At 42.2% G+C, this 27,282-nt stretch overlaps 1 protein-coding gene across 1 annotated transcript; it reads left to right on the top strand.

Annotated features, from left to right (window-relative positions):
• Nucleotides 1-26,386, top strand: LOC145389927 (4-trimethylaminobutyraldehyde dehydrogenase-like). Its single transcript, XM_080265039.1, has 6 exons — nt 1-165; nt 2,581-2,721; nt 11,315-11,503; nt 22,558-22,665; nt 23,840-23,958; nt 26,383-26,386. Exons 1-6 carry the CDS (start codon nt 1-3, stop codon nt 26,384-26,386), a joined length of 726 nt encoding a protein of 241 aa, XP_080121165.1.
• The last annotated feature ends 896 nt before the right edge of the window (nt 26,387-27,282 follow it).

Below are 27,282 nucleotides of genomic sequence, written 5' to 3'. Positions count from 1 at the left end.
ATGACGAGGGAGGTTGTAGCCCAAGCTCTGACTTGCTGCCGCCAGTACACCCCTGACTGGCTCATATTCCGTAAGTTCCTGAAGGCGTGCAGTTTCCTGGCCTTGTGGATGACAATGGGCCTCTTTTTAAAGAGTCCCTGTGGCATTTGTGCACAAAACGACTGTGTACCATGACTGGCTAGGCTCACGTCCCTTAGTCTGCTTTTGCTGACGGGAGATGTACGTCAGCTTGGGGAGCATTTTCCATTGCAGGGCTGTCTCCTCCATGTTGAATATCATCAAGCTGTTGTAACTACCCTCATTCACAACAGCCTACAGAAACTCAGGGAAATCTTAGGCTGCTGCTGTATCAGCCAACGCCCTCTTGCCAGTCAGATGCACATTTCTGATCCCTTTCCTTTGAAGAAAACTTGCAAACCACCCATAACTGGCAGAGAAGGGCTCCTCAGAGGTGGTACCAAGTTGTCTACAAGCAACTCTGAAATATTCTGACCATTGCAAGCAGTGTTGTTCCATCATTTGTGATGTATCTTGCCTGCCATTTTATGAACATCTACAAACACCGTCCTGTCCAGATAAGAGCCTCGTTACAGCATCTTACATGCCATCATTAGGTTCTGATCCACAGGCACAAACACACTTCAAAATTTTTTCTTTGTTGCCATAGACAGTGCGTATTGTCGTCCGTTGAGTCTGTAATGGTGGGCAACTTTGGCTTTCATCTCTCCGCCGTCAGTCCTCCTCATTACATCTAACTTCTGGGTGTAAAGTAACATTGGCCTCTTCTTTTTCCCAGTCCTTGAAGAAGTTTTAGGCTTATGAGGGTTATGTTTGGCTATGGTAACACTGGGCAGGCAGAAGGAAGCTTAGGTGGGAAAAAAAAAGAATCCTATAATAAACCACACCAGAACCACACACTGTCAACAGAGGGGAGGCAATGCACTAAGTTGGGTGTGTGCTAGAGGTCACACACTTCATGTTTGATGCAGGAGGCAGGTGCTGTGACTGGCTTAGAGTAAGTGCTGTGCTTGAATATGATTGGTTTATTAATTGCCATGCTTGATTAATGCCCAACTAGATGTGTGGGCTTGAGGTAATGGTGGAGCATAGTAGTGTACACAAGGCATTGGAAAAGCTTCACTCATGAGGCAGCATTTGTAATACAGTATCATGTAATTTCCCCAAGTTCCTGATATTGCAAACTGTTGCAAGATGTTGCCGTGTATTATGAACCCACTGTTTAGGATTGCACGAGTTAGGAGATTCCACTGTATATGCACTGTCCTAAGACAAACCACAGATATAGTAAATGCAGCCTGGTCACAGGTAAAGTTATCATTCCCGGTCATAGTGACACAACTGCGGGTTACCAAATGTATGATGCCTTACAGCCGTTTTCTCAATCGCCTAAGCACCCGAATCGGGCATCCGCTCCCGAGCCTCGAACGCCAGCACCCGATAACTGAGATTGGTTTTCTCAGTCAATGAATTTCTCGGGTGCGAGCGCCTGAGCCTCGGAACCTAGCGCCTGAGTGACCAGCACTGAGTTGGCAATACTGACCAGGCCCCCCTGTGGTAGTTAGCAGTACTTTACTACCAAATAGTGGCCAATCACATTTAATTTTGCATAAATATAGGTATATTATATTTTGGGTAGTTTTTTGCATGGCCAACATCATTTTAAAAGTGTGCTTTGAATGATTGGTCAGCAAGAGGAGCCAAGGTCATTTACTTACGGAACATTTACCCACATTACCAATGGTTTAAGGTATCTTAATTAAGGCAGGAAACATGATTTGGTATTGTTTTAAGCGTATATCTGAATGTACAATAGTTACATATTACTTTTTCCAACCACCTGCAGTGGTGACTTGCAGCCAAGGCAGACGATGGAGCTGGTTTGTTGACGATAGCTAGTATTATTGTATCTGCACCATACTTTTGTAAAACATTTGAGAGAGTACAAATTTTTAACAACTCTGCACCAAAACATCGAAATAATATGTACTGACGTTACCCAGTACATACCACACGTATTTTCATATATTATTTTTAAAAATAAACATAAATTTTACAGTAGCCTGCCCAGCTCGGACGGTGTACCCTGCCCGATTAACAGTCGGGTGCTTCCACCCGATTGTTCCAATAATGGCCGTGTCACAGGCCTCGGAAACGCCACTGTGAAAACCAAATCGTTCTCGGGAGCTAGCAGACGACCTCGTGTGTGCAGTCCGAGGCGACTGAGAAAACGGCGGTTAATGACCATGACTCCTAGCATATACAGCACCACCTCGTAGGATAGCTCCAGGCAAATTGTGGCTGAGTTGGCAGTGCTACCTAAGAATCGCGATTTTCATACAGTTCTGCCATATGTGCAACAAAATCATTTGCTAAAACTAGGCAGTATATGAAGGGATGTTCTGACTTGGCTTTTCAAAATAGTGCATATCTTTGCATCAGCTTCATTTTCCTGTACTATATTGGTCCTTGGAAGTTGTGTTAAACTGATGAATATTAATACCTATAGTGTTAACTCTATTGTCTCTTCAGTGATTATATTTTGATTCTATTTTCCTACAGGTAATGTCAGCTGGAGCAAAAGGTGTCAAGTCTGTAACGCTTGAGCTGGGAGGAAAGTCACCCATTATTATCTTCGAAGATTCCAACATGAAAAATGCCATCAAAGCCACACTGATGGCTAATTTTTTATCACAAGGCCAGGTATATCTTTATTTCAGTAAAAAAAATTGTAGATACCAGGTAGACTTGGTGCTATACTGTAGACCCTCAATTTGCACAGCTAATGTTTCCAGGAATTTTACCGTGCAAATAAAAACTTGCAAATTTTGCCATTGAAACCCATGTTATATGGCTGATTGGTATTGGTAATGGTATGGTTAAATTGCAAAATTATCCCAAAGTTCCCCTTTTGCCTCTTTTTTTTTTTTTTTTTTTTTTTACCCCATTCAGGTCATACCTATCATTGACTGTAGGATACACACAACCTCAGGGAACATCAGTGGGTGTAAAAAAAGAGTTCATTATAGCGTTCCAATCCTCTGGGACTCTGCCTTCCTCCCAGGTCAATTTGCACATCTTGCATATCCAATCCACCATTATCTATACCTTGTGCTTCAGCATTGCACCACACACTCCATCAGTTCTTGGGTCATTGCCCATTTTGACTTTCGCCATTGCTTCTGCTACTTCCATCATACTGATCTCTACCTTCTTTCTCACTCCCGCTTCCTCCCAGCAGTTTCCTAGCCACTTATACTCACACTACTTTCATGCTCTACGTTTAATAATTCCTTAAAGTATTCTCTCCATCTGCTCACGTTTTCTCCCTTCTCCACTAGCAGTCTACCATTTATATCTTTTACTCCTATACCACCTTGTCTATCACCCTGTCAAACTCTCTTTACCTCCTTCCAGAACATTTTCATACATTTCCTCCACTTTACACTCAAATTCTTCCAAATTCCTCACCCATTCTCCTGTTACTCTCTCTTCTTCTCTGCATATAACTCTCAACTCCGTCTCTCAACTTCCTCCATGCCTCTGCCTCCCATCCACTCACTCTATGCCTTCTTCTTTTGCACCACAGCTTGTCTCACTTCTTCATTCCACCATGGTGTTCCATGCACCCTTTTTCATCTTTTCTCCATCTCACACACCACCTTAAGTGCTGCACAGATTTTTTCTGTGAATATCTTGAACACACCTTCCACCCCTGCCATCTGGTCCAGATCATATTTACCCAATCGCTCCTCCACTTCTCTTTTGTATTGTGCCTTCTTTTCCATCCTCTTGCAACGTTTCTACCCACTTTGTACAGACTACTTCCTCCTTCCTTTCTCTGTTTCTGTTTATTCATCGCATTTATACCTTTACATTCACCATGACCAAGTGGTATTCAGAAAGTCCATTCCAACAACCTCTGTATACTCTCGCATCCAGTGCATAATTTCATTCTCTCATCCACGCACACATAATTAGTCATTGCCATCTGTTCATTTACTTTACCACCCATCCTTCTCATCACTCACCATGTATACCAGTGGATCAGTTTGTGCCTAAAAAGGGTATTGGCTGTCACGAACCCCATCCCCACACAAATGTCCACAAGAGCACTACCATTCTCATCCAGGTATACCCCACTCACCAACTACTCCATCGATCTTCACAGTCCTTACTTTTCCTTTCATATCTCCTATAAAAAACTCTCTCTCATTCCTCTCAGACTTTTCCATGCCTGTTTCCACATTTGCCCAGAACTCTTGTTTCACAGTTCGCATGGTCTTCCGTTGGCACATATACACATACAATCGTCCACGCTTGTATTCCTTCTTTCATACACATACAATCGTCCACGCTTGTATTCCTTCTTTCAATCTTACCCACACAATCCTCGATCCAACTGATCCATACTCTCCTACACTTTCCGTCCATCTCATGCACACAGCAATACATATATCCTCCTGTGCCCTTTTATTTTCACCTTCTCTCTTACATATGCCCAATCCATATTCCCTCCTCTCACACTCACATCTCGCCATTTGGTCTCAGTCATTCCACATATGTCTACTTTTGCATCCTCAAACACCTGGACAGTCTCTCTCTCTTTCACCTGATCATTCTCACCCATCAGATTCCACGTTGAAATCAGCACCATGTCCACTATACAGTCCTTGGTCATTACCTGTTGGTCAGTCCAGGTCAGAGGCACTTTTTTTGTCATTTTAGTTACTGTAGTTGCTTTCCGGGAAGGGGCACTGACCGTCCCGCCAACCCACTTGTTTACATGTAGGGTACATGTATTGGTTGGTTATAAAGTTACCACCCAACATGTTAAATGATTTTCTGTCTTACAGGATATTTGGCTTGTCACTCAGTGTGAAGTCAGTCTAGAGTAGAGTAGTGCTACACTGATTGGATGGATGATAGGTGATGAAACATGGGTGTACAGTTATGATGCTGAAACAAAAGGGCATATCGTTGCAGTGGGTTGGAACATCGTCACTGTGACCCCCTCCCCAAAGTCAGTGACTCCAGTGTGAAGGTTATGTTTATAGTGCATTTTTATTGGAAGAACATTGCTCATCATGAGTTTTCCATGCAGTTAGATGGTCAATAAAAACTTTTACTTGGACATCCTGAAGTGTTTAAGGGAGGCAATGCAAAGGAAGAGACCTGGGGTTTGGACAAACAAAACCTGGATGCTCACCATGACAGTGCATCTGTTCGTGCATTGCTCCATATCCATGACTTTCGGTGATGCACAAGACTGTCGTACCCCCAGCTGCCCAACTCTCTGGATTTGGTCCCCGCTGATGTTTATTTGTTTCCAAAGTTGAAATCCACCATGAAAATTCACCAAAGAGGTTGAAGAAAATTTGTCTAGTGGAGGGACAGGTTGACGAATGAAGAAGTGAAGGAACATAATGGGGTAGATGTGGATGTGGTTGAGAAGATTAGGAGAAATACATTGAGGTGGTTTGGACATGTGGAGAGAATGGAGAATGAAAGACTGACTAAGAGGGTGTATGTAGGTGAGGTGGAGGGAGGGAGAGGGAGGGGTAGACCGAGGATGAGGTGGAGGGATGGAGTTGAGAGGTATATGAGGGAGGGGGGGGTGAGTTGGGGGGAAGGTAGTCAAATGGTGGGTGACAGAGTGACTTGGAGGCGTTTTGTCTGCGGCCACCCTTTGCGGGATTAGGGCGTCAGGCTATAGATAGATAGATAGATAGACTAAACACATGTTCACTCAAGTGTGTGTACCTCAGTGACTAAGTGATGTAGCATGACGTGGCTAGTGTTTGACTAAACCCCAGTGTACAGTAGTCGGTATACAGCGCTCCCATCGAGATCACACTACACTAGTTAGGGGGTGCGCTATTTGAAATGTTCGATTTCTTTTTGGACAGACCTCATATATAGTGATGCTGATAAGAATGGAACCGTGGTGGTACAATGTACAAGTAATGTCACAGTTATCCTTTGTCACAATGTCTAGCCCAGTGCAATGTTCGATGCATTTTGCTCGGCTCTGTTAAAATACTATCTGGTGAAGTTTCGTAATATCTGACTCAGAAACAGGAAGCAATTGGTGATACTGTCCATTTTTCAACAGTGATTTGTATCATCCTTTAGACTCGGGATCCAGTTGGCACGCAGGCAAACCCTGCAGCTCACCAGCCAATCACAATGTGTTGCAGGAGCAGCCCACCCAGTGCACCAAGCCCACTGTCGCTCTCTCGTCCTCTTCCATGGATGCCATATGGCGAGGACATATCTTTGCTTTGTGCATTTGTGACCCATGTGATGGCTTACCCCCCTTGTGTTGTGACTTAGCCTGTGGTCCCTTGTGCCTTGCTAGTTACCGTAGTGGTGTGACTTCCCTTGCGAACCTCAGTGCTCCGTTCCCTAATTCTCTGACAACTGTATAGTGAGGAGTATATGTGTGTATCTATCATCCATCGATGCCATCACTATGAGAATACAGTATGATTATGATATATATTCTGTTACTCTACTATATGTACTGGATCAGTACTGTATTGTATTGTATGCATCATTTTAATCTTTTACTCATGGGTAATTTTGTTGGAAAGATTTTAAGATAGAGGGTTGAGATGGATAGCTTAGGGTAGTGACACATTATCTGGCTCAACACCTAATGGACATCTGATTGGGGGTACCAGCGCAATATCCGGTGTTTTGCGTTATTTGGCATGGAGATGGGCTGAATTACGACGGATCCTTGAGAAATTACTGTATGGATAAATATAGAGAAGTGGTAAGGAAAAGAAGTGGATAAGGTGGATCCAGGCTACAAGTTCATGTTAAAAAGGAAAAAAAAAAAAAGAATAAGGCAATCATGTATTACCCCTTTTGGGCTCTCGTGGACACAAGTATTAAAGAGCCTAGCCTTCATTGTCCACACAGTTACCAGTAAGCGATAGAGGTATCTGTACCCTCCTGGGTTCAAAGCAGAAACTTGGGCACATACCCATTGTGGGACAAGTACACATCCAATTGACTCACTGCAGATCCAAGTGGTAGGAGACCATTGGACAGTATAAAGAGGGAATAAGAGGTGTGCAGAAGGACCATCAGAAAAAGAAGGAAATAGCACATGAATAATGTAGTTAAAGAAACATGAATGGAAATTGCAGTAGATATAGAAACTGTTGAAAAAAGATGTATATTAATAATGCTAACAAATGAAATAGGATAAGGGACAGTTGGAATGACTGTTTCATAGTGTATCTAATTGCGTTTTCTTATATTCAGATATGGGGACTCCTTTACACTCAGATGTTTACAAATTATTCTCAGAATAGTTTCATTGCTGTGATTACACATTATTTATGTGTAGCTGATGGAAGTAATTTTTTTCAGTGGTTGGTTATAGATCCATCCATCCATCCACCCATCATCCAATCCTACGTTGCCCGATTAGGAGCGTAGGAGCCCAGGGCTAGGCAAGTTGGTCCTGACATTTAAGATGAGAGTGACCAGCCTCATTCATCCCTGAGTGGCATGAAATGAGCAATAAACACCAACCACCCCTTAGATATAAACCTTCACTGGCTCAGTCCAATTGGAGCACCTTAATTACCCACTAAATCACCAGGTGCCAAAATTTGGTTATGTGGTTACCACCCAGAATAGTAAATGGTTTCCTGGTGTACAGGAAACCATTTGGCTTGTCACTCAGTGTAGAGTCACCCACAGGCAGAAGGAAGAGGAAAGAATGAAGGAAACTAAGACAGAAGAGGGAGTGTAAAGTCACTTGTAGGCAGAAGGACGAGGAAAGAATGAAGGAAAGAAAGATGAGATACATATAGACATTTATCAGTTAAAGGGTTGATATATTACCATACAGAAATCCCTTGCTTATCCAACGTAATAGAGCCAAAGGCATGTCCAGAAAGTGTATCTGTCCGGATAATAGACATCTCCCCTGGCCCCCATTCGTACATAACCTAATCGTAAAAGGCCACTACTGTACATTATACAACACTTGTTCCTGTTGTTTAATACTACTGTGTCTGGTCAAGCAGACCTATAAACCACAACCAAGCAGTTACCATGGTCAAGCAGACCCACCAACCACAGAGATGCAGTCACCATTGGAGGATCATACCCTGCAGTGAAGAAAAAAAAAATGAGGTAAAATGGAGTAAAATCAAAGTATTTTACAGTAGGCTATAATAAAATGCTAGAACAAAATCAATGTCAACACTCATGATTCGTCACAGGATATCGTGCTGAATAACCCATCAAAGACAACACACAGCTGCATGCACCGCCTCCTGATATCCACCCTTCTGAATCCTACCTCCCTCGTGACGATAGGGTCCACCTGGCCAGGCGGAGATGTGGGCAACATCCAGCCCTCTTGAGTTATCAGAAGAGGCTGGATGACTCCGTTGCTGATACCTGTCCAGGATGCAGCATAGCATCCCATACTATTAAGCACATTATGGAAGACTGCAATGCACACAATCGACTGCACCATTAACTCAACATACACACCTTGAGAGCTCTGTGGGAAAGCCCAGGCTCAGTCGTGGCCTTCCCTAGGGACTTGAGGCTGTTTGGCCAGAGTGCCTAAGGAACAGCTACTACAAGTACTACCCACTAGCTCCTTGACTCTGACTGTTGCACTGCGGCTGGCGAAGCTGTTGCTCTGCACAGTACATGCCGTGTGGTCTAGTAGCATACTCTGATGAGCCTGAAGCAGATTTGGAACAACCACAAAAGTCATCACATGAGCCGCCACAACAGCTGTCCTAGAGGGACTGTTCACTACACAGTCGCCAGGCAGGAATTTGGAAATGACTGAGGGGGTCTTTAGTGGACGCTGGGTGAACTGTCGAGTCAGAAAGTGCGGTGCCACCGGGCTATTCCCGTCTGAGCGGGCAAAAATGTTCACGCAGCCATTATTTCCACCCGGATACAAGCATTTTGTCAGGATAAAATGGAACAATGTACATATACAGCCAGACCCCGAGATACGATACCCCTAGGTGTGATACCCCGGCATAGCGATGGGGGTAGAAATACCACCCTACCCCACCGAACGATGGCCAGACCCTGGTATAACGATTGGATTTGTTTTTTTCTAAACTGATTTTGATGATTTTTTAGACTTAGATTTTGTGTTTAGGTTGATTTATAAACTGTTTTCAGACTTAGATTAATATGTTTTAGTCATAGGTGAGTGAACACTGTCATTTTGGCGTACAGTTAACTAAGTTTGATTTTTTCCAGATTTATTTTTGATGATTTTCAGATTTTATAGCCATAATTATGGTCAAGCAGACCTATCAGCCATAGGCAGGCAATCACCACAGCCTTAAAAAACATGAAAAGAAATGGCCCAGCTGGGCAAAAATATTCGCATGACCTTAATTTCCATCTGGATGCAGGCATTTTGTCCAGAGAAAATGGAAAAATGTACAAATAATGGTTTTGAACAACCAGATCACAGCATCCTGATAATGGATGGTTCGGTTAATGGGCATCTAGATAATTGAAGGATTACTCTGTGTGGAGTAAATGGGAAGCTATTGAATGCCATGAAGAGTATGCATGAGGGTGCTAAGGCTGCAGTGCATGTGGATGGTGAACACAGTGAATTTGTCTGTCTGAATGTTGGATTGAAACAGGGATGTGTCATGTCTCCATGGTTGTTCAGTCAGTATATGGATGGGGTTAAAAAAGAGGTACAGTACAAAGTAGGGCAGTGGATGTTGGAGTGGCCCTAATGAGAGAGGGCAGCTTTTCGAAACTTCCAGTTCTGCTGGCTGTAGATGTTGAGTGAAGATGAATGGGAACTACGAGGTATGGTGAATGAGCTTAGAGAGTGTAAGCAATGGAATCTATAGATGAATGTAGCTTAGAGTAAAGTTATGCTCTTTGAGAGAAGTGAAGTCACTAAATGCATAGTGAGGTTTGATGATTAGGAAATGGAGAAATGTGAGTGCATGTAAGAATATGGGTAGTGTAATGAGTAAGGATGGAAGTTTGGAGGATGAAGTGCTCAAAAGGGTACAACAGGGAAGGAAGGTTGCTGGTTCTTTGAAAGCAGTGATAAGAAATAGGGAAGTGACTGGAAGTGAAAAAGTTGCTGCATGATAGTACTGTGACACCAACTCTAACGTATGGAAGTGAAGCTTGGACCTTGTTGGAAAGAACGCAGATCAAGAGTGAGAGCAGTGGAAATGAGTTATTTGAGAGGAGCGTGTGGAGTTACATGGAGAGACACGCTGACAAATGAGGATGTGAAGGAGCATTATGGTGTGGATGTGGATGTGATAGAAAGTGTTAGGAGAAATACATTGATGTGGTTTGGCCATGTGGAGAGGATGGAGAGTGGGAGACTGACAAGGAGAGTGTGTGTGAGTGAGGTGGAGGAGGGGAGAGGGAGGGGGAGGCTGAGGATAAGATGGAGGAGTGGAGTGGAGTGTAGAGGTATATGAGAGAAGGCTGTGAGCTGGGAGGAGGGCAGCGAAATGGCATGGGACGGGGTGACATGGAGGTGATCTGTTTGTAGCCATCCCTTACGGGATTGGGGCGTCTGGTGATAGATAGTAGTAGATAGACCCCTGTTATATGATGAACCAGTATGCAATGATTCACTTGTCCGATGATGATAAAGTTAGGACCATTTTTCAGTGTGTGATAGCCTTTTCACCTTTATGGTCATTATGATCCCACACAAGGCCTCACTGATTGATATATGATTGCAGATTTTGCTTCAGCGATCACCCACATGCAAGCTTAGAGTCACTTGTATTTACAAAATGATCTTTGAACTCAGTCACTGCCAAGTATGTTAGTGATGGGACAGTGGTGTAGTGTTGGAGTTCAGGCTACACTTGAAATGCAATGAAGTGAAATGACTACCTGTTTTTGAGTTGGAAATTTGGTTTTTATACTTAGTTTTCATGGTATGCAGCAAATTAAGTGCAGTAAAGAGAAATAACAACCATTATAGGTGAGTTGGAAATAAGTATTTAGACTGTTGAGTGGTGACCCTTGACCAAAAGCATATCCCTATTGAACCCACGTTATAACTAAGTCAGTATTCAATAAACCATTATTTGATGGATTTTTTCAAACATCCTCATCGTAAAAGGAGGGTGTACTGTATTGGCTAAACTGTATTCTGAAGGACAGACTTCATTATTTACCACAAAAATTTACACCCCATGTTACTCTAGTTATTTACCCATAGAATGTGGAAAGTACCAGTATATTCCCATAATTTCTTTTAAAAATCAAATTAATTTTTTTTCAGGTTTGTTCCAGTGGAACCAGAGTCTTTGTACAGCACAGTATTGCTAAGAAATTTCTTGAGCTGTTGGTAGATGCAACAAAAAAATTGAAGATTGGAGACCCCTTTGCTGAGGATACAACAGTTGGAGCAACCATACATGAAGCCCATGCTGAAAAGGTTCTCAGCTACATTACTGCTGCCAAGGATGAGGTATAGTGTGAACTGGAAGAAAGTAATGTAATTAACTTGTATAGTTGGTATATGATAAAGTTGTTTTTTAATAGCTTTTTCATGTTTAGATTTCAAGCCTATTCTTTCCATAAAGTTTCTCATCTATCTATCTGTCTATCTAGTGCCAGACGCCTTAATCCCGTAAGGGGTGGCCACAAACAAATTGCTTTCATGTTACCCTGTCCCCTGCTATTTCATTGCTTTGATACCAGCTCACCCCCCCCCCTCTCTCATATACCTCTCCATTCCATCCCTCCATCTCATCCTTGGCCTCCCCCTCCCTCTCTCCCCCTCCACCTACTCACGTACACTCTCCTCATCAATCTGTCACTCTCCATCCTCTCCATGTGGCCAAACCACCTCAGTATGTTTCTCCTAATGCATCCTATCACATCCACATCCATATCCACACTACAACGCTCCTTCACTTCCTCATTTGTCAGTCTGTCTCTCCGTGTGACTCCACATGCTCCCCTCAAATAGCTCATTTCCACTGCTCTCACTCTTGACTTCTGTCCCTCCAACAAGGTCCAAGCTTCACTTCCATACATTGCAGTTGGTATCACAGTACTGTCATGTAGTAGCTTTTTCACATCCATGCTCGCTTCCGTTTCTTATCACTGCTTTCAAGGAACCAGCAACTTTTTTTCCTTGTTGTACCCTTTCAAGCACTTCACCCTCTAAATGTGCATCCTTACTCATCAGACTACCCAAGTACATCAATGCACTCACATTTTCCATTTCCAGTGTCACTGTACATTCACTGACTTCACTTCTCTCGAAGACCATAACTTTACTCTTCCCGACATTCACCTTTAGATTCCGTTTCTTACATTCTCCCAAACTCATCCACCAAGCCTTGCAGCTCCCCTTCATCTTCGCTTAACAACAGAGTATCATCTGCAAACAACAGTACAGGGAGTTCCCAAACACTGCCCTTTCTCACTAGGGCTGCTCCAATATCCACTGCCCTACCTTGTAACTCTTTAATTACCCCATCCATATACAGATTGAACAACCATGGAGACGTGACACCTTCTTGTTTCAATCCAACCATCATATAGAAAAATTCACTTCGTTCACTATCCTCATGTGCTGCAACCTTAACACCCTCATACATACTCTTCACGGCCTTCAACAACGTCCCGTATACTCCATATATTATTAATACTTTCCACAATCCTTGTCTATCCACCCTGTCATATGCGCCCTCCAAATCCATGAAGGCCGCATCTTTCCCTTCTCTAGAAACTTTTCCACTAAAGATCTAAGAATGAATATCTTATATACATAACCTCTTCCCTTCCAAAAACCTCCCTGTTCTTCTCCAACTAATTCCTCTGTTATTCCCTAACTTTGTCATTAAATATCCTGCCATATACTTTTCCTATTACACTATGAAGACAAATGCCCCTGTGATTACCACACACTTCTTTTTCCCCTTTTCCATTGTACAGGGGAATAATTATACTTGAGGAGGAAGTTTCTCGTGATTTGTTATAAAACTGTTTTGAAGTCAGAATTTGTGTGTGTGTGTGTGTGTGTGTGTGTGTGTGTGTGTGTGTGTGTGTGTGTGTAGTTACCTATTTGTATTTACCTATTTGTAGTATACAGGAATTGAGCAATGCTCGTGTTGTCCTGTCTCCATATCCACATTTATCAAGTCTACCTTTACACACATGAATGTTTTTCTCATGCACCATCTCTTTGTCTAAGTCGTTCCAAATATTTATGTATTTACCTAATATACCTAATTGTGATATACACGGAATGTGCTATGCTCGTGGGTTTCCGTCGCTGTTTCTCAACAAGTCAAATTTAGCTTTAAACTCGTTTAAGTTTTTAGACTGGACGATCTCTTTGTCCAGGCTATTCCATAAGTCTATACTTCTTTAAGGAAAGCTATATTTCTTGATATCCTTCAAGCAGCTTGACTTTTTCAATTTCATTCCGTGTCCTCTTGTTGCTCTCTTATCCCATAAAAACAGATCTTCTTTGTCAATTTTATCTACTCCCACCATGGTCCTGAACACTGCAATCATGTCTCCCTTTTTCTCCTTTCATCTAAGGAAGGCAAATCCAGCTTTTCCAGCCTCTCTCTGTATGACAGGTCTGCCAGACTGGGGACCATCTTGGTTGCTGTTCTTTGTATTCTCTCAATCTTGTTTATATCTTTCTTTTTGTGTGGGGACCACACTACCGCTGCATATTCTAACCTGGGGCGGATCATGGCCACTATCAATTTTTTCATCATCTCCTCATCCATATAATGAAATGCTACTCTTATGTTAGTCAAGAGTTTATAAGTCTCTCCAACTATCTTGTTAATGTGCTTTTCTGGTGACAAACTATCTTGGACCAGCACTCCCAAATCTTTCTCTTCTCTCATTTTTGTGATTAATTCATTACCCAACAAATAATTCAGTGACGGCCTCCTGGTACTTTTACCCATTTCCAATATTTTACATTTCTTTACATTAAATTTCATTTCCCACGTCCGGCTCCAATTGTGTATCCTATCCAAATCCTCCTGCAGCATGTTACAATCCTCCTCAACCTCTATCTTCCTCAAGATCTTTACATCATCAGCAAACAGACATGCATAACTGTTCACTCCATCTACCATATCATTTACGTAAATTAGGAACATTACTGGCGCCAACACCGAGCCTTGAGGGACTGAACTTTTTACTTCCCTCCATCCAGACATCCTATCCTTTATTACTGTCCTCATTTGTCTGTCTCTCAAAAAGTCTTTCATCCATTCCAGAAGTTTCCCCTTCAGTCCTCCTATATATTCTAGTTTCCACATTAGTCTCTTATGAGGTACCTTATCAAAGGCCTTCTCTAAGTAAGTACACACAATCCACCCAACCATCTCTCTCCTGTAGCATGTCAATCACTCTTGAGTAAAAGCTCAACAAGTTAGAAACACATGACCTTCCACTTCTGAATCCAAAATGACATTCAGCCAAAATATTCATCTCTTCCAGATATTTTATCCATCTGTCTTTCAGGATTCTCTCACACAATTTTGCGACCATGCTGGTTAGAGACACTGGTCTATAATTCAGGGGTTCTTCCCTGTTTCCTCCCTTATAAATTGGTACCACATTTGCCCTCTTCCATTCTTTTGGCACTTTCCCCTCTTCCAGTGAGCATACAATTAAGCTGTGAATTTTATCCGCCAGTTGTTCTCTGCATTCCTTCAGTACCCAATTAGAAATTCCATCAGGTCCTGGGGCTTTCCTTACATCTTGAGTTTCCAGTAATTTATACACTTCCTGTACCTCCACTTTTATATCTTTTATCCCTGGTACATTTCTAATCACTCCCTCCCCTTCCACAAGCTCCTTTTCATTAGTGAAAACTGACTGGAAACGTTTGTTCATTATTTCTGCTTGCATTGCCGCATCCTTAAAGACCTCTCCTTCTACTTTCAGCTTGGTGATTCCTTCCTTTTGTTTCAGTTTGCCATTAACAAATCTATAAAACAGTTTGGGTTCATCCTTGCATTTGTCTATTATACCTTTTTCAAAATTCCTTTCTTCTTCTCTACGTATTCTTGTGTATTCGTTTCTTGTTCTTTTATATTCTTCCTTTGTTCTGTCGTTACCTCTCTTTCTCCAATTGTTCCATGCTTTATCTCTCTCTTTTTTTTTTGCTATCATACACCTTCCATTAAACCACTCCTTTTTCCTGTTTTCTTTCCCTCTTACTCTTGGTACAAATTTTTCCACTCCCAAATTATAGAGGTCTAGAAAGATATCCCACTTCCTCTGTATCTCTCTTGTTTCTCTGAATTTTCTCCAATCCGCATTTTCAAAAAAGTTTCTCAATCCTGTAAAATTTGCTTTCTCAAAGTTGTATCTTCCCTGTCTATGAAGTTCGTCTCTTGGCTCGACGTTCCCTATTAACATCTGGAACTCAGTGACCACGTGATCACTTTTTCCTAAAGGACAGAGATATTCCAATGATTCTATTACATCGGGTTCTTTGGTGAACAGTAAATCTAACCTTGCTGGTGTGTCCTCACCTCGAAACCGTGTCTCTTCTCTGGCCCATTACGTCACCCCATATCTTGCTGTTTGACTCCCCTCCCTCCAACTCCAATCTGCCTCTCCATCTCACCATCTCATCGTCGGTCTCCCCCGCCACCTTACTCACGTACACTTTTCTAGCTAGTGTCTCTTCTCCATCCTCTCCATATGGCCAGACCATCTCAGAGTATTTCTCTCAACCCTTTTGCATATCATGATGTGATTAAAGTCCTGAAATGTACTTCCCAAAGATGCATAGTATCACGGTTCTGTTCACAAGAAATACGAGTACATTTTAAATTGACATAATGACCTGCACTGAACCCCCCAAATTACCTCCTTAAATTGCATTTTGGCTTGAATTGCATCATAGAACCTTGAATAAATGATCTGGAATGAAAAAATACCACTCAGCTGCCTCTCAGATCACCTCTAGCCTAGTGAGCTCTGTGTTCAGACTCCCCTAGCCAGAAACTCAGTGCTGTGCATGAAAGAGTCAGTACTTTCAGTCATGTTCATATCAGTGCCACAGTGTGCCCCCACCATCTCATTTGCTTGTCAGTCTCTCCATGTAACTTTACATGGTAGTCTGAACTCATGATGTGTGATTTCCCCTTCATGAGTTTAACTCAGAGAGCATGCAGCCTACCTCATATGAGCAGGATTTTTAATTATGCACCACAAAGTTTCTCATAGGAGCAGCATCACATAGTTGTTGAACTTGTGGGGTATTAGGCTTGCTGTCTTCTCTTTTCCCCACCCCCTAGGTTGAGCCAAGAAACAAAGGAGCAATAGCTACCGTGAACGAAATTGATGTGCTGTTGATCCATTACCATTGTGTTGGCACCCAAGGAAGGCTCAAACCTGTCTCAAAAACAGGCTTTTGATGATAAAATTGAATGCAAGACTGACAGCCTCTAAAGGAAGAGAGGGAAAGATGAAATAAATTATCAAAAGTAGCACATCTTGCTCAGGTTATGGCTTATTAGACTAAGTGGCAGCTCACTGAGGCTTTGGCAGGAGTGAGTCCTGCTTCTACAGTTGCTGGTTCCCTGCCAACTGGGAAATTTCTGTCAGCCATAACTCATAGTTATGCTGAGTTGAGGAAAAAATTTTCGTGGGTAGATGTATAAACCCATTTCCATGATGATGATGTTCATTTGGACTTAATGTGCAATGATCACTAAATTGTTCATACTGCCGCATCACAGAGCCTGTTTAGCAACTCCTCTGTTGTAGTCCATGGGATAAATCATTCATTTAAACTGCACTCACTCTTTGATTTGTCCTTCCAACAGGGTTCAAACTTCACTTCCTTATGTTAGAGTGGGAGTCACAATGCTGTGTTGCAGCAAATTCCAGATTATGTCACACACAATAAGAGCAAAACCAGATGAAGGAAGAAAAACCTCTGCCACCTACAAGAAGACAAATTGGCCCAGTTCATTCAAGACAGAGCAAACATTAGGAAGCTTTACCATAGATTCTTTTTTAAGCATGAACAGAGCAGCCACCTCCTTTAATAAAGTCATTACAACAGCCAGCAAATATTGTATGGCATGTGCCAGCACCAAAAGCTTTAGCTCATGCTTATCCCTCATACATAAAATGGCTTATCAAAGACAGAAACTAAGTAAAGAGTAAGACTCATCCCAGCTGAATTTGGAATCTTGCAGAACCTAAACAACATCATAATGTTCATATCAGAACTCAACATTAGGAAAGTTGGGAAAACTGTCAACACCCATGTCAAAGTATAAACAGCAGCAAATTTTGGAAAATGATAAGAAATATGCACACATTCAAAACTTCATTCTCAACTCACAAAGACCCAAGTGGTGATGGAACCATCCACAGCAGGGAGGAACAAAATAAGAAATTATGCATAAAAAAAAAAAAAAACTACATATTCACCTTCATTCACCTCACAGCAAGTACAGCAAATCATCAGAAACACAAATAAAACACTAACACAGTTGGTTCTCATCAGATTTCAAACAGTCACCTAAAGCATCTTGACCCATTAACAAAAAACAGTCTCAAATTTTCAACCAGGGAGTAGGCTGCACCACCAGCTGATCAAGGTGGTACTCCCAAGGGGAATGGGAATGCTGGTGATAGGGAGAGCAGGAGCTCCAGGTTCACTAGCTATCAGAATATCTGACCATCCACCTTTGCTGAGACCTTTCAGTGTGACACTGTCATGGAGAGTAGACCAGCATTCTCTTCCAGGCACTTCTCTGTATCTCATGCAGTACCCTACATATGCTATACATATCACGCAATGTACCCCAGTATGTGACAGGGGTTGACGCCACCAAGGGCATGTGGCCAGAAAACTTTGTCCCCGCTACCTGGTGGTGGACCTATTGAGGGGAGGCGTGATGAGAGCTCCGCCAACATATATCTTGGGGCCAGGATGGGATGGGGCTGAGACCTGTGCTAGAGGGTACAAGGCATTGTGGTAACCAGGCTGCCTCTTTTGCCCAATAGGGAGGGGTCCAAACCAGGGAGTAGCACCCCAGGAGGCCGCCTCGTCAGTGGGTATATAATTGCGGTGCAGTTAAAGTGCTAGGTCGTGTTTGGAGGGCGTCCCTGTAGTTCTCCTGGCAGGGTGCTCTGAGGCCACTGCCACAGCCTCTGGTCACGGCTGGTGGGCTATGGATCCCAGGTCCCATGCTGGACTTGGGACTGTGCGGGTAGGTAGGGTCTTTGGTCTGTCTTTCTTCGTTATTTTTACAGATTGTGACAAAAAAGGGTAAAAATCAAAGCAGGCCTGAGGAAACTAAATCACCCAAGGGGATCAGAATGGCATCATGGAATGTGGGTAGTTCTAGGGGTAGAGCGGTGGAAGTGGTTGAGGCGCTGAGGTGGGTGGATATTGGATGTATGCAGGAGGCTAGATACAGGGGTGGGTCAACCAGAATGATTACTGGGAGGTATAATTGTTACAAGATATTTTGACAGGGTAGGGCAGATGGATATGGTGGTGTGGGTGTGTTGGTTAAGGAGAAATGGGTGGAATATGTTTGACGTGAATGTATTGAGAGTGAGTGAAAGGATAATAGTAGTGAAAATTTTGTTTGGTGGGGTCACATTTTCATTTACGTTATATCAACGTGTTCTCCACAGACTTATTTGGATGATTTAGAAAAAGATAGATTCTGGATGACTTAAAATGTGTGGTAAGTGGTATGGAGGATGAAGTTATTGTAGTTTTGGGAGAGGACTTAAATGGTCGTGTAGGTGAAGCAGCTCCATGATATGTAGGGATACATAAAGGATGTGTATGTGGTACAAGGAAGGAGGAAGGGGAAAGGATACTCAAGTCTGGGGAGGCAATGAACATGATTTTGTGCAACACACATTTTAGGAAAAGAGATAGTAGGTTGATTACATATGAGTCTGGGGGAAACTTTAGCCAGATAGACTATTCCCTGGTCAGGAGGGCTGATGGAAGGTTGGTGAGGGATGTTAAAGCTATAGGGAGTGGGGAGTGTGTGCCGCAACACAAGTTATTGATATGTGACACGGTGCTTAAGAAGCAAGTGATGAAATAGAGGACCTATGCACCTAGGAGGAAAATATGGAAGTTGAAAAATGAAGCAGTAAGGGATACCTTTTATAGTGAGATGAGTAGAGTGGGGGTTGAACAGGGAGCAGTTGACGGAAGTGTTAATGAACAGTATAGAGCTCTCAAGAACAGTCCCGGGACTGTTCGGCCAGACTGCCTAGGGAACAACTACTACAGTCTCCTGTGAGTTACTGGTTCAATGTGTGGATGGACAAGGTGCTTTATAACTTGATGGTGGGATGAAGGTGTGGAAGCTGCAATTAAGGAGAAAAGAAGGCTTATCCAGGAATGGAAAAAAGGTGGTAACAAAGAGGAATACTTGGCTGCCAAGCACAGGGCTAGGAATGAGGTTGGTCTGTCTTGGAGATTTTTACTGGATAACCTAAATGGTGTAGAAAGGAAGAATATGATATTTAAGGTGATAAATCAAATGAAGAGGGAAGGTAAGCAGTGTGTGAAAAATGATGAAGGAAAGGTAGGGATGAAAGTGGGGATATTAAAGATGCCTGGAGAGTGCATGACAACTGGTTGTTAAGTGAGGAATTCCACTGGAACGGGGAAGGTTTGGAGCCAGCAGATCCAGTGTTTGGCCCTTGGCCTTTGATTTATGCTGTTATTGTGAGGAGGGCAGTTATCAGGATGCAGGTGGGGAAGGAAGCAGGTGTGTCTGGGTTGACTGCCAAAATGCTGAAAGCCTCAGGAGATGTAGGAGTGGGATTAGGTACTGACGATAAATACGATTATATATGAGGGTATTGTCCCAGATAATTGGCTGAAGAGTGTAATTGTATAGGTGTACAAGGGGAAGGGTGATGCCCTGGAAGAGGAAATTATAGAGACATGAAGCTTTTGGGCCAGATAATGAAGGTAATGGAGAGAGTTCTAGAAGGTATGATCAGAGAAAGAGTGAATATTGATGAGATGCAGTTTGGGCTTATGCCAGGCAAAGGAACCATTGATACCGTATTCGTTGTTCGACAGCTTCAGGAAAAATATATACCGATAGGAAAGAAAGGAGATCTGTACTTTGTATTTGTTGATTTGGAGAAGGCCTTTGACAGAATCCCTAGGGAGGTGGTGATGTTGGCAATGAGAAAACTTGGGATAGAGGAGTGGCTGGTTAGGGTGGTTATGGCCATGTATGTTGGTGTTCGCACCCAGGTAAGGGTGAAGGGAGATTTGAGTGATGAGTTTTCCATGAATGTTGGTGTGCATCAGGGATCAGTCTTGAGCCCCTTGTTTTTATCATGTTACTCAAAGCCCTCTCACTTGACCAGAAATGGACTCCTGTGGGAGATGTATGCTGATGATTTGATGTTTGATTGTAGAGAATGAAAGGGAGGCGGAGGAAAGATCAGGAAGTGGAGAGATGGTATGGAGCACAAGAGCTTCAGAGTAAATGCAGGTAAAACAAAAGAGATGGTATCTGGGGTTGGGGGTGGTACTATCAAAGGAGAGGGAGAGTGGCCATGTGAGATTTGCCACAAGGGCATGGGAAGTAATTCCATCTTGTGCAGTGATTGTGATGAGTGGGTGCATGAGAGATGTAGTGGTGTTAGAGGTGGACTGCGAAATAATGCTGATTTCATGTGTGCGGAGTCTTGGGGAGAGCAAGGGCACGTGTTGATTGTCAGGCGTGAAAGGATCGATCTTGCTGGCGAGTCTCTTGAGTGTGTAGAAGAGTTTTGTTATTTGGGAGACATGTTATGTGCTGGAAGTGGGGCTGGAGCTAGCTCTGTGGCTAGAGTGAAGAGTGGTTGGAAGAAGTTCAGGGAGCTGTTGTCTCTCCTGACATTGAGAGGGCTCTCCCTCCATGCTAAAGGATCTTTATATGCAGCATGTGTTAGGAGTGTAATGCTGTATGGTAATGAGACCAGGGCAGTAAAGGAATAGGATACTCGCAGGCTCACATGTACAGAAATGACAGTGATTAGGTGGATGTGCAGTGCGTCCTTGAGTGCGAGGCCTTGGAGGACTAGGTTTATGATGGAAGAGTTGAGAGGTAGGATGGGCCTGGAGTGTATTGGTGTTGTGATGAGGAGAGGGAGATTGAGATTGTTTGGGCATGTTTAGATAATGAGGGATGATAATTGGATGCAGAATGTGAGAAGTGTTAACATTAGGGGTAGGGTTGTGAGAAGTAGACTGAAAAAGACCTGGGATGAGGTCATTGAGTGTGACCTCAGCAATAAGGGACTGATTAGGAAAGCTGCCAGAAATTGAGCAGCATGGAGAGCCACCATTAGGTGACTAAGGCTGACACATGCAAGTATGTTGGAGCCAAAACAAACTGAAATTTTCAACTAATGGATGTGCAACCAAATCTCCGATATCTGACAGAAAGCAGCCATTATTCCCATACTGAATTCAGGAAAACATCCCAATAATACAGCATCATGTGGACCAATATCCCTACTTTGCAAACCACCCAGAGTCATTGAAAGGTTTATCTTAAAGAACATCACCCCTAGCATCCCCTTGTCTGACTCCCAACAAGGATTCTGACTTAAACACTTAACCACCACCCACCTCTCCAAGTTAACTCATCCTTGATGACATCAACAAGAAACAACCACCATCAAGAACCACCCTAACAGCTGTAGACATAAACAAAGCTTTTGACACAGTACCCACCCATTCCTATCTACAGTGCCAAAACTCATCCTTATAATAAAGTCTTGGACACAGACAGGGAAGAAAATGATAAAAAATGGCAGGCCAACTTTCAGCTAGACATGCCCAAGTGTGCTACAAAAATCAAAGTTCTAAATTTAACATAATACCCATTGAAGTTCCACTGGGGTCAATCCATTCACCCCCACTTTTTACATTTTTACTCCATGACCTGCCAGCCAATCCCCCTTCAGTCCTAAGGTGACTATTTGACGGTAGCTTCACACACTCTCCAAAACTCAGCAGACAGCAGCCTAGTTCCAACTATACCTATACTCACATGAATCTTGACTGACAGAATAGGATGGCTGCCTCACCACCCAAATCAGCCATTACCTTTTTCACTTTTGACAGACATGAATCTCAAACACACCCTTCAGTTTTCCTTTGTAACCAACTTTCATTGGAAAAGTACCCCCAGATTCTAGGACTAACTTTTACACACACATGACCTTCCTCAGTCCACTGGGTTCACAACCAGATGAGTCTGGGGTTGCAAAAGTTGCAACAACAACAACATGTATATGTAGTAGAAAATGTCATTTTTCAATCAGTACAAGAGTGCAGGCTGACAGGGACTTAAGTGATTCATTACCAGAATATATTGACCTTCCCTCTACCTGTGACCTTCATTCACTTGTGCTGCTCTGTAATGTATCATAATTAAAAAGTTGTTCATTGTCATATATGTATGATTTTCAGAGCTGTCATACTACAATATTCCTTAATCGACGTATTGTTTGTAGGGAGCTACCATACTGTGTGGAGGAGAGCGGGTGCTGATGCCTGGCAAGCTAGCAGGTGGATGGTACTTGTCCCCAGCTGTTGTGGTCAACTGTATGGATAATATGAAGGTAATGGACATTTTACCTAGTTCATTTGTTTTGGATCTAGTGTTTGGCCCTTCACCTTCGATGCTGCTATTGTGAGCAGGACAATAAGCAGGATGCAGTGTGGGAAGGTGACAGATGTGTCTGGGTTGACTGCTGAAATGTTGAAGGTCTCTGGAAATATAAGAGTGGGTTTACCTACTGATTTCATAAATTTGAGTATATGTGAATGAGTTGTCCTAAATGACTGGTTGAAGAGTGTGATTGCAAGTGTGTTTAAGGGGGTAATTCCCTGAGAACAGGACATTGTAGAGGCAGAAACTTTTTGACCAGATAATGAAGGTGATGGAGAGTCCTAGGAGGTATGATAAGGGAAAAGGTGAATATTGTTGAGATGCAGTTTGGGTTTATGCCAGGCAAAGGGACCACTGATACCATATGCAATGTCTGCCAGCATCAGGAAAAATAAGGAGGAAAGAAAAGGGAGCTGTACCTCATTTTTGTTGATTTGGAGGACTTTGATAAAGTCCTGCAGGGAGGTGGTGAAGTGGGCCATGAGAAAGCATGGGATTGAAGAGTGCCTGGTTAGAATGGTTGTGGCTATGTTTCTGGGTGCTCACACCCAGGTGAGAGTAAATGGAGGTTTGAGTGATGAGTTTTCCGAGCATGTTGGCATTATCATGGGGTCAGTGTAGAGCCGTGTATTGTTTGTCGTGGTGCTAGCTTTTGCATGTGACTTCAGAAGTGGACTTCCATGGGAGATGTTGTATGCTGTTGACTTGGCGCTGACTGCAGTTAGGCCAACTGTATTGGTTACAGTGATGCAAAACCCTTGGACACAACTGCCTGTGCTACGAAGCATTTGGTATGGAATGACCTTATATGCTGCAAAAGCAGCTTAAATAAATGAAGCACAGTGTGTGAATGGAGATTGCCTGTGAGTTGAAGATGAGAATGATGAGTGAATGGATGTATGGTCGGTTTCATTGGTCACTGTTAATAGTTTTACTTTTTTTGTCTCACATTGATTGTAAATACAGTAGTTCAGAGGATGGTGCTAGTATTAATTTAGAATTCTTTAATATCCAGTCATACAGATCTAAAAGAATTTTTCTGTGACTCAACAGTGATCAGTAATTTTTCATAATGAAGTGTTTACATATTGCTATCACAATTTATTATTATTACTATTTAACAGGTAGTGAGAGAAGAAGTATTTGGGTCATTGGCTTGTGTGCTAGAGTTTGAGACAGAAGAGGAAGCAATCAAGAGAGCCAATAACACTGACTTTGGATTGGCTGGAGCTGTATTTACAAAGTGAGTTCAACATGTATTTGGGATTTTACTACCTGTATCATTAATAGCCAGTATATATTTTCTAATTAATTTGTTAATGAACCTCTAACATGTTGCCTTAGTTGATTTCTGTGTTTTCCTTTATATCTTTTACATCTTTTTTTTTCCATGAGCAGTTATTCTCCCAGGCCCTTCAGTCTTTGACCTGTCACACAGATTTCCTGGATGCAGTATTCTTAATTATTTTTTGTTTAATTAAAGTAAATTAACCCTTGGATTGCTCAATAACCTTTTTTTTATTCCACCCCGTGGTGCAAAAAAAAAATGACAATTTTTTTGGTTTTGTTTTCGTTTATTATAAACTTGAAGATAAACATCCAGGGTATCATCTGGTGAAAAAAAAAAATCTCTCCATTTTTTCATAGTGCAATGCATAAGTTTTTGTAGGGGTGTAGTGGAAAAAAAAAAAAAATTTGTTTTCATTTTTGTTTATTATAAACTTGAAGATAAACATCCAGGGCATCATTTGGTGAAAAAGAAAAAATCTCTCTCTCTCCATCTTTGCATAGTGCCATGCGTAAGTTAGCTTAGGGGTGGAGTAGTTAGCGGTGATGCACGGTCACTGGAAGATTAGCACAGCCTGAGCTGTGGCTCGCAGGACAATGCTACTCAGCCTGAGCTGTGGCCCGCAATCCACGGATTAAGGTCCACTCAAAGATTTTGAATTATGTACAGCATACAGGGATGTCTAAACTGTGAAGAGTAGTTACTGTTGTTATGAAGCAATTTAATGACTCACTTTGGTTGAGCAAATTTGTTTAATGAAGATTAATTGATATCCACTCTCTGATTTTGAATCAGATCCAGCAGTCAAGAAGGTCTAAATTGTGAAGAGTAGTTACCTTTGTTATGAAACAGTTTAATGAGCCACTTTGGCTGAGCAAACTTATCAGCTACCATCATCTCCCTTATAACCCAGACACAAGTCAGTTTTCACCCAACTACAAGCCTGTTAATGAGGCAGCTTATGCCTTTTTAACAGCATAATGTTAGAGAGAGAGAGAAAAAAAAAAAAAAAAAGAGAAATAGAGAGAGAGAGAGCAGTGGCAAAACCTTTAGTTTTGAAGCTCACCATTCTGGGCCACACAATTTCTCAGGAAAAGTCATTTGTCCATTCCTCATTACTATTACAACAAGAAGCAAGCTGGCAATGGTTTCTTTCTTGCCACATGCCGAGGAAAGACTGACCATCTTCATGAACATTTAATTTTCAAGTAACTCTTCCCTTCATGGGTCAGTATATTGAAAATAAGAGTTTTCTTAAAATGGCCCATGTGTTGATAGAAATGCAGATGAACAGTACAGAGCTCCTCAAGAACAATCTCTTGATAGTTACTGATTCTGTGTATGGATGGACAAGAGGCCATCCAAGACATAAAGAAACATGGTGGTTGGATAAGGTGTAGAAGTCACAGTTAAGGAGAAAACAAGACTTTCTCGGAATGGAAAGGGAATGGTAACAGTGAGGAATGCATGGGTGCCAAGCATAGGACTAGAAAGGAGGTACTGTATACAGGGCACAGTCTGAGTATTGGAGATTTATACTGGATAACCTAAATACGGTAATCCCTCGATTATTTGACATAGTAGAGCCAAAAGCATTTCCTGCTAGTGACTCTGTCCAGATGGTGGACTTCTCCCCTGCCCCCCCCTTTGTGTATATCCTTACTTTGAAAGCCATTGTGAAAGGCCACTGCAGTACATCATACAACACTTATTCCTGATCTTTTACACTATATCTGATCAAGCAGACCTGTAAACCACAGCCAGGCAATAATTATGGTCAACCAGACCCTTCATCCATGGGCATGGAATCACCATGGCCCTAAAAATCATTTTAAAAACTGGCCCAGCTGGGCAAAAATGTTCACATGGCCATAATTTCCACTCAGATGCAAGCATGGGAATATGTACGAGTAATGGTTTTGATCACACAGGTCACAGCATCCAGATAATGGATGGTCTGGTTAATGGATGTCCAGATAATTGAGGGATTACTGCTGAAAGGTAGAATATGGTATTTAAAGTGGCAGGTCAGATGAAGAGGGGAAACAGGGTTATCATAGGTGAGCAGTGTGTGAAGAGTGATAAAGGAAAGGTAGTGGTGGACAATGAGGATATTAAAGTCATCTGGATAGAGAATTATGGTATAACTGGTTGCGTAATGAGGAGTTTGACTGGAACAGGCAAGGTTTGGAGTCACTGGATTCAGTGTTGGCCCTTGGCCTTTGATTGATGCTGCAATGGTGAGTAGGGCCTTAGGGAGAATGCAGTTTGGAAAGGCAGTGACTGTATCTGAGTTGGCTGATGAAATGTTGAAGGCCTCAGGAGATAAAGGAATGAGTGTAGTTACTAATTTGATGATAAATAAGTGTTCTGTTCCAGATGACTGACTGAAGAGTTTTTTTGTTAACGTGTATAAGGGGAAGAATGATACCCTGGAAAGAGGAAGTTACAGAGGCATAATTCTTTTGGAGACAGATAATGAAGGCATTGGAGAGAGTCCTAGAAGGTATGATTATTGGAAGAAATGAATATTGATAAGATGCAGCTTGCCTTTATGCCAGGTAGAGGGATCACTGATGCCCTGTTCATTTTTCAGCATCAGGAAAAATATATATATACTGTAATAACCCTCTCGGGAACAATTACACAAATTGCATCGTATAAAAAAAGTAACCGAAGAGTAACTTATGATGCAATTGCTTCATTATCAGTGTACTGCTGAAGGGATTCTGATTAAGCAGTTTTGGAAAAAAAATACAGTATTCACCAAAAACTAAGTTTTAGCATGAAATGTGTCAAACCTTGGTGCATCATAGGGGAGGGTGTCTGTTTCAAGGCCAACACTCTCAAATAGTCAATATCCTCTCGGCTTTCAGTGTGGGGGGGGGATGCACACGTGCGATTTTTGGTGATGTACTAAAAAACTATTGGTTGTATTGAAATTCCAAGAACATCATGAGGAAGCACGAGAAATTCTGCATCTGTGAAATTCTGCACAGTGCAGGTAAAATTTTGTGCTAGGATTTTCTTAAATTATTTTTCTCTGGAATTAGTTCATTCTCATTGCATATCAGTACTTTTACTCATCAGTTTTGTGTGTTTTTATTAGCTTATCTTGAAGTACAGCATAAACATCAATGAAAATGATGGGATACAATTTATTCCAGTATAACCAGTTTCTGGGACAAATAAAATCCATGGAAATGTTTTCCTTTGTGTGCAGTTAAAGGCTGGCATCATTCCATTCTCTCTGATCATGTCCCATAAACATACTGAAAA

The sequence above is a fragment of the Coenobita brevimanus genome, unplaced genomic scaffold, assembly GCF_032717465.1.
Source record: "Coenobita brevimanus isolate Jiangsu-jjx unplaced genomic scaffold, ASM3271746v2 jjx.HiC_scaffold_2618, whole genome shotgun sequence".
NCBI classification, from domain to species: domain Eukaryota; kingdom Metazoa; phylum Arthropoda; class Malacostraca; order Decapoda; family Coenobitidae; genus Coenobita; species Coenobita brevimanus.
The sequence above is the reverse complement of the archived record's forward strand: the minus strand, read 5'-3'. Positions and strand labels throughout refer to the sequence as shown.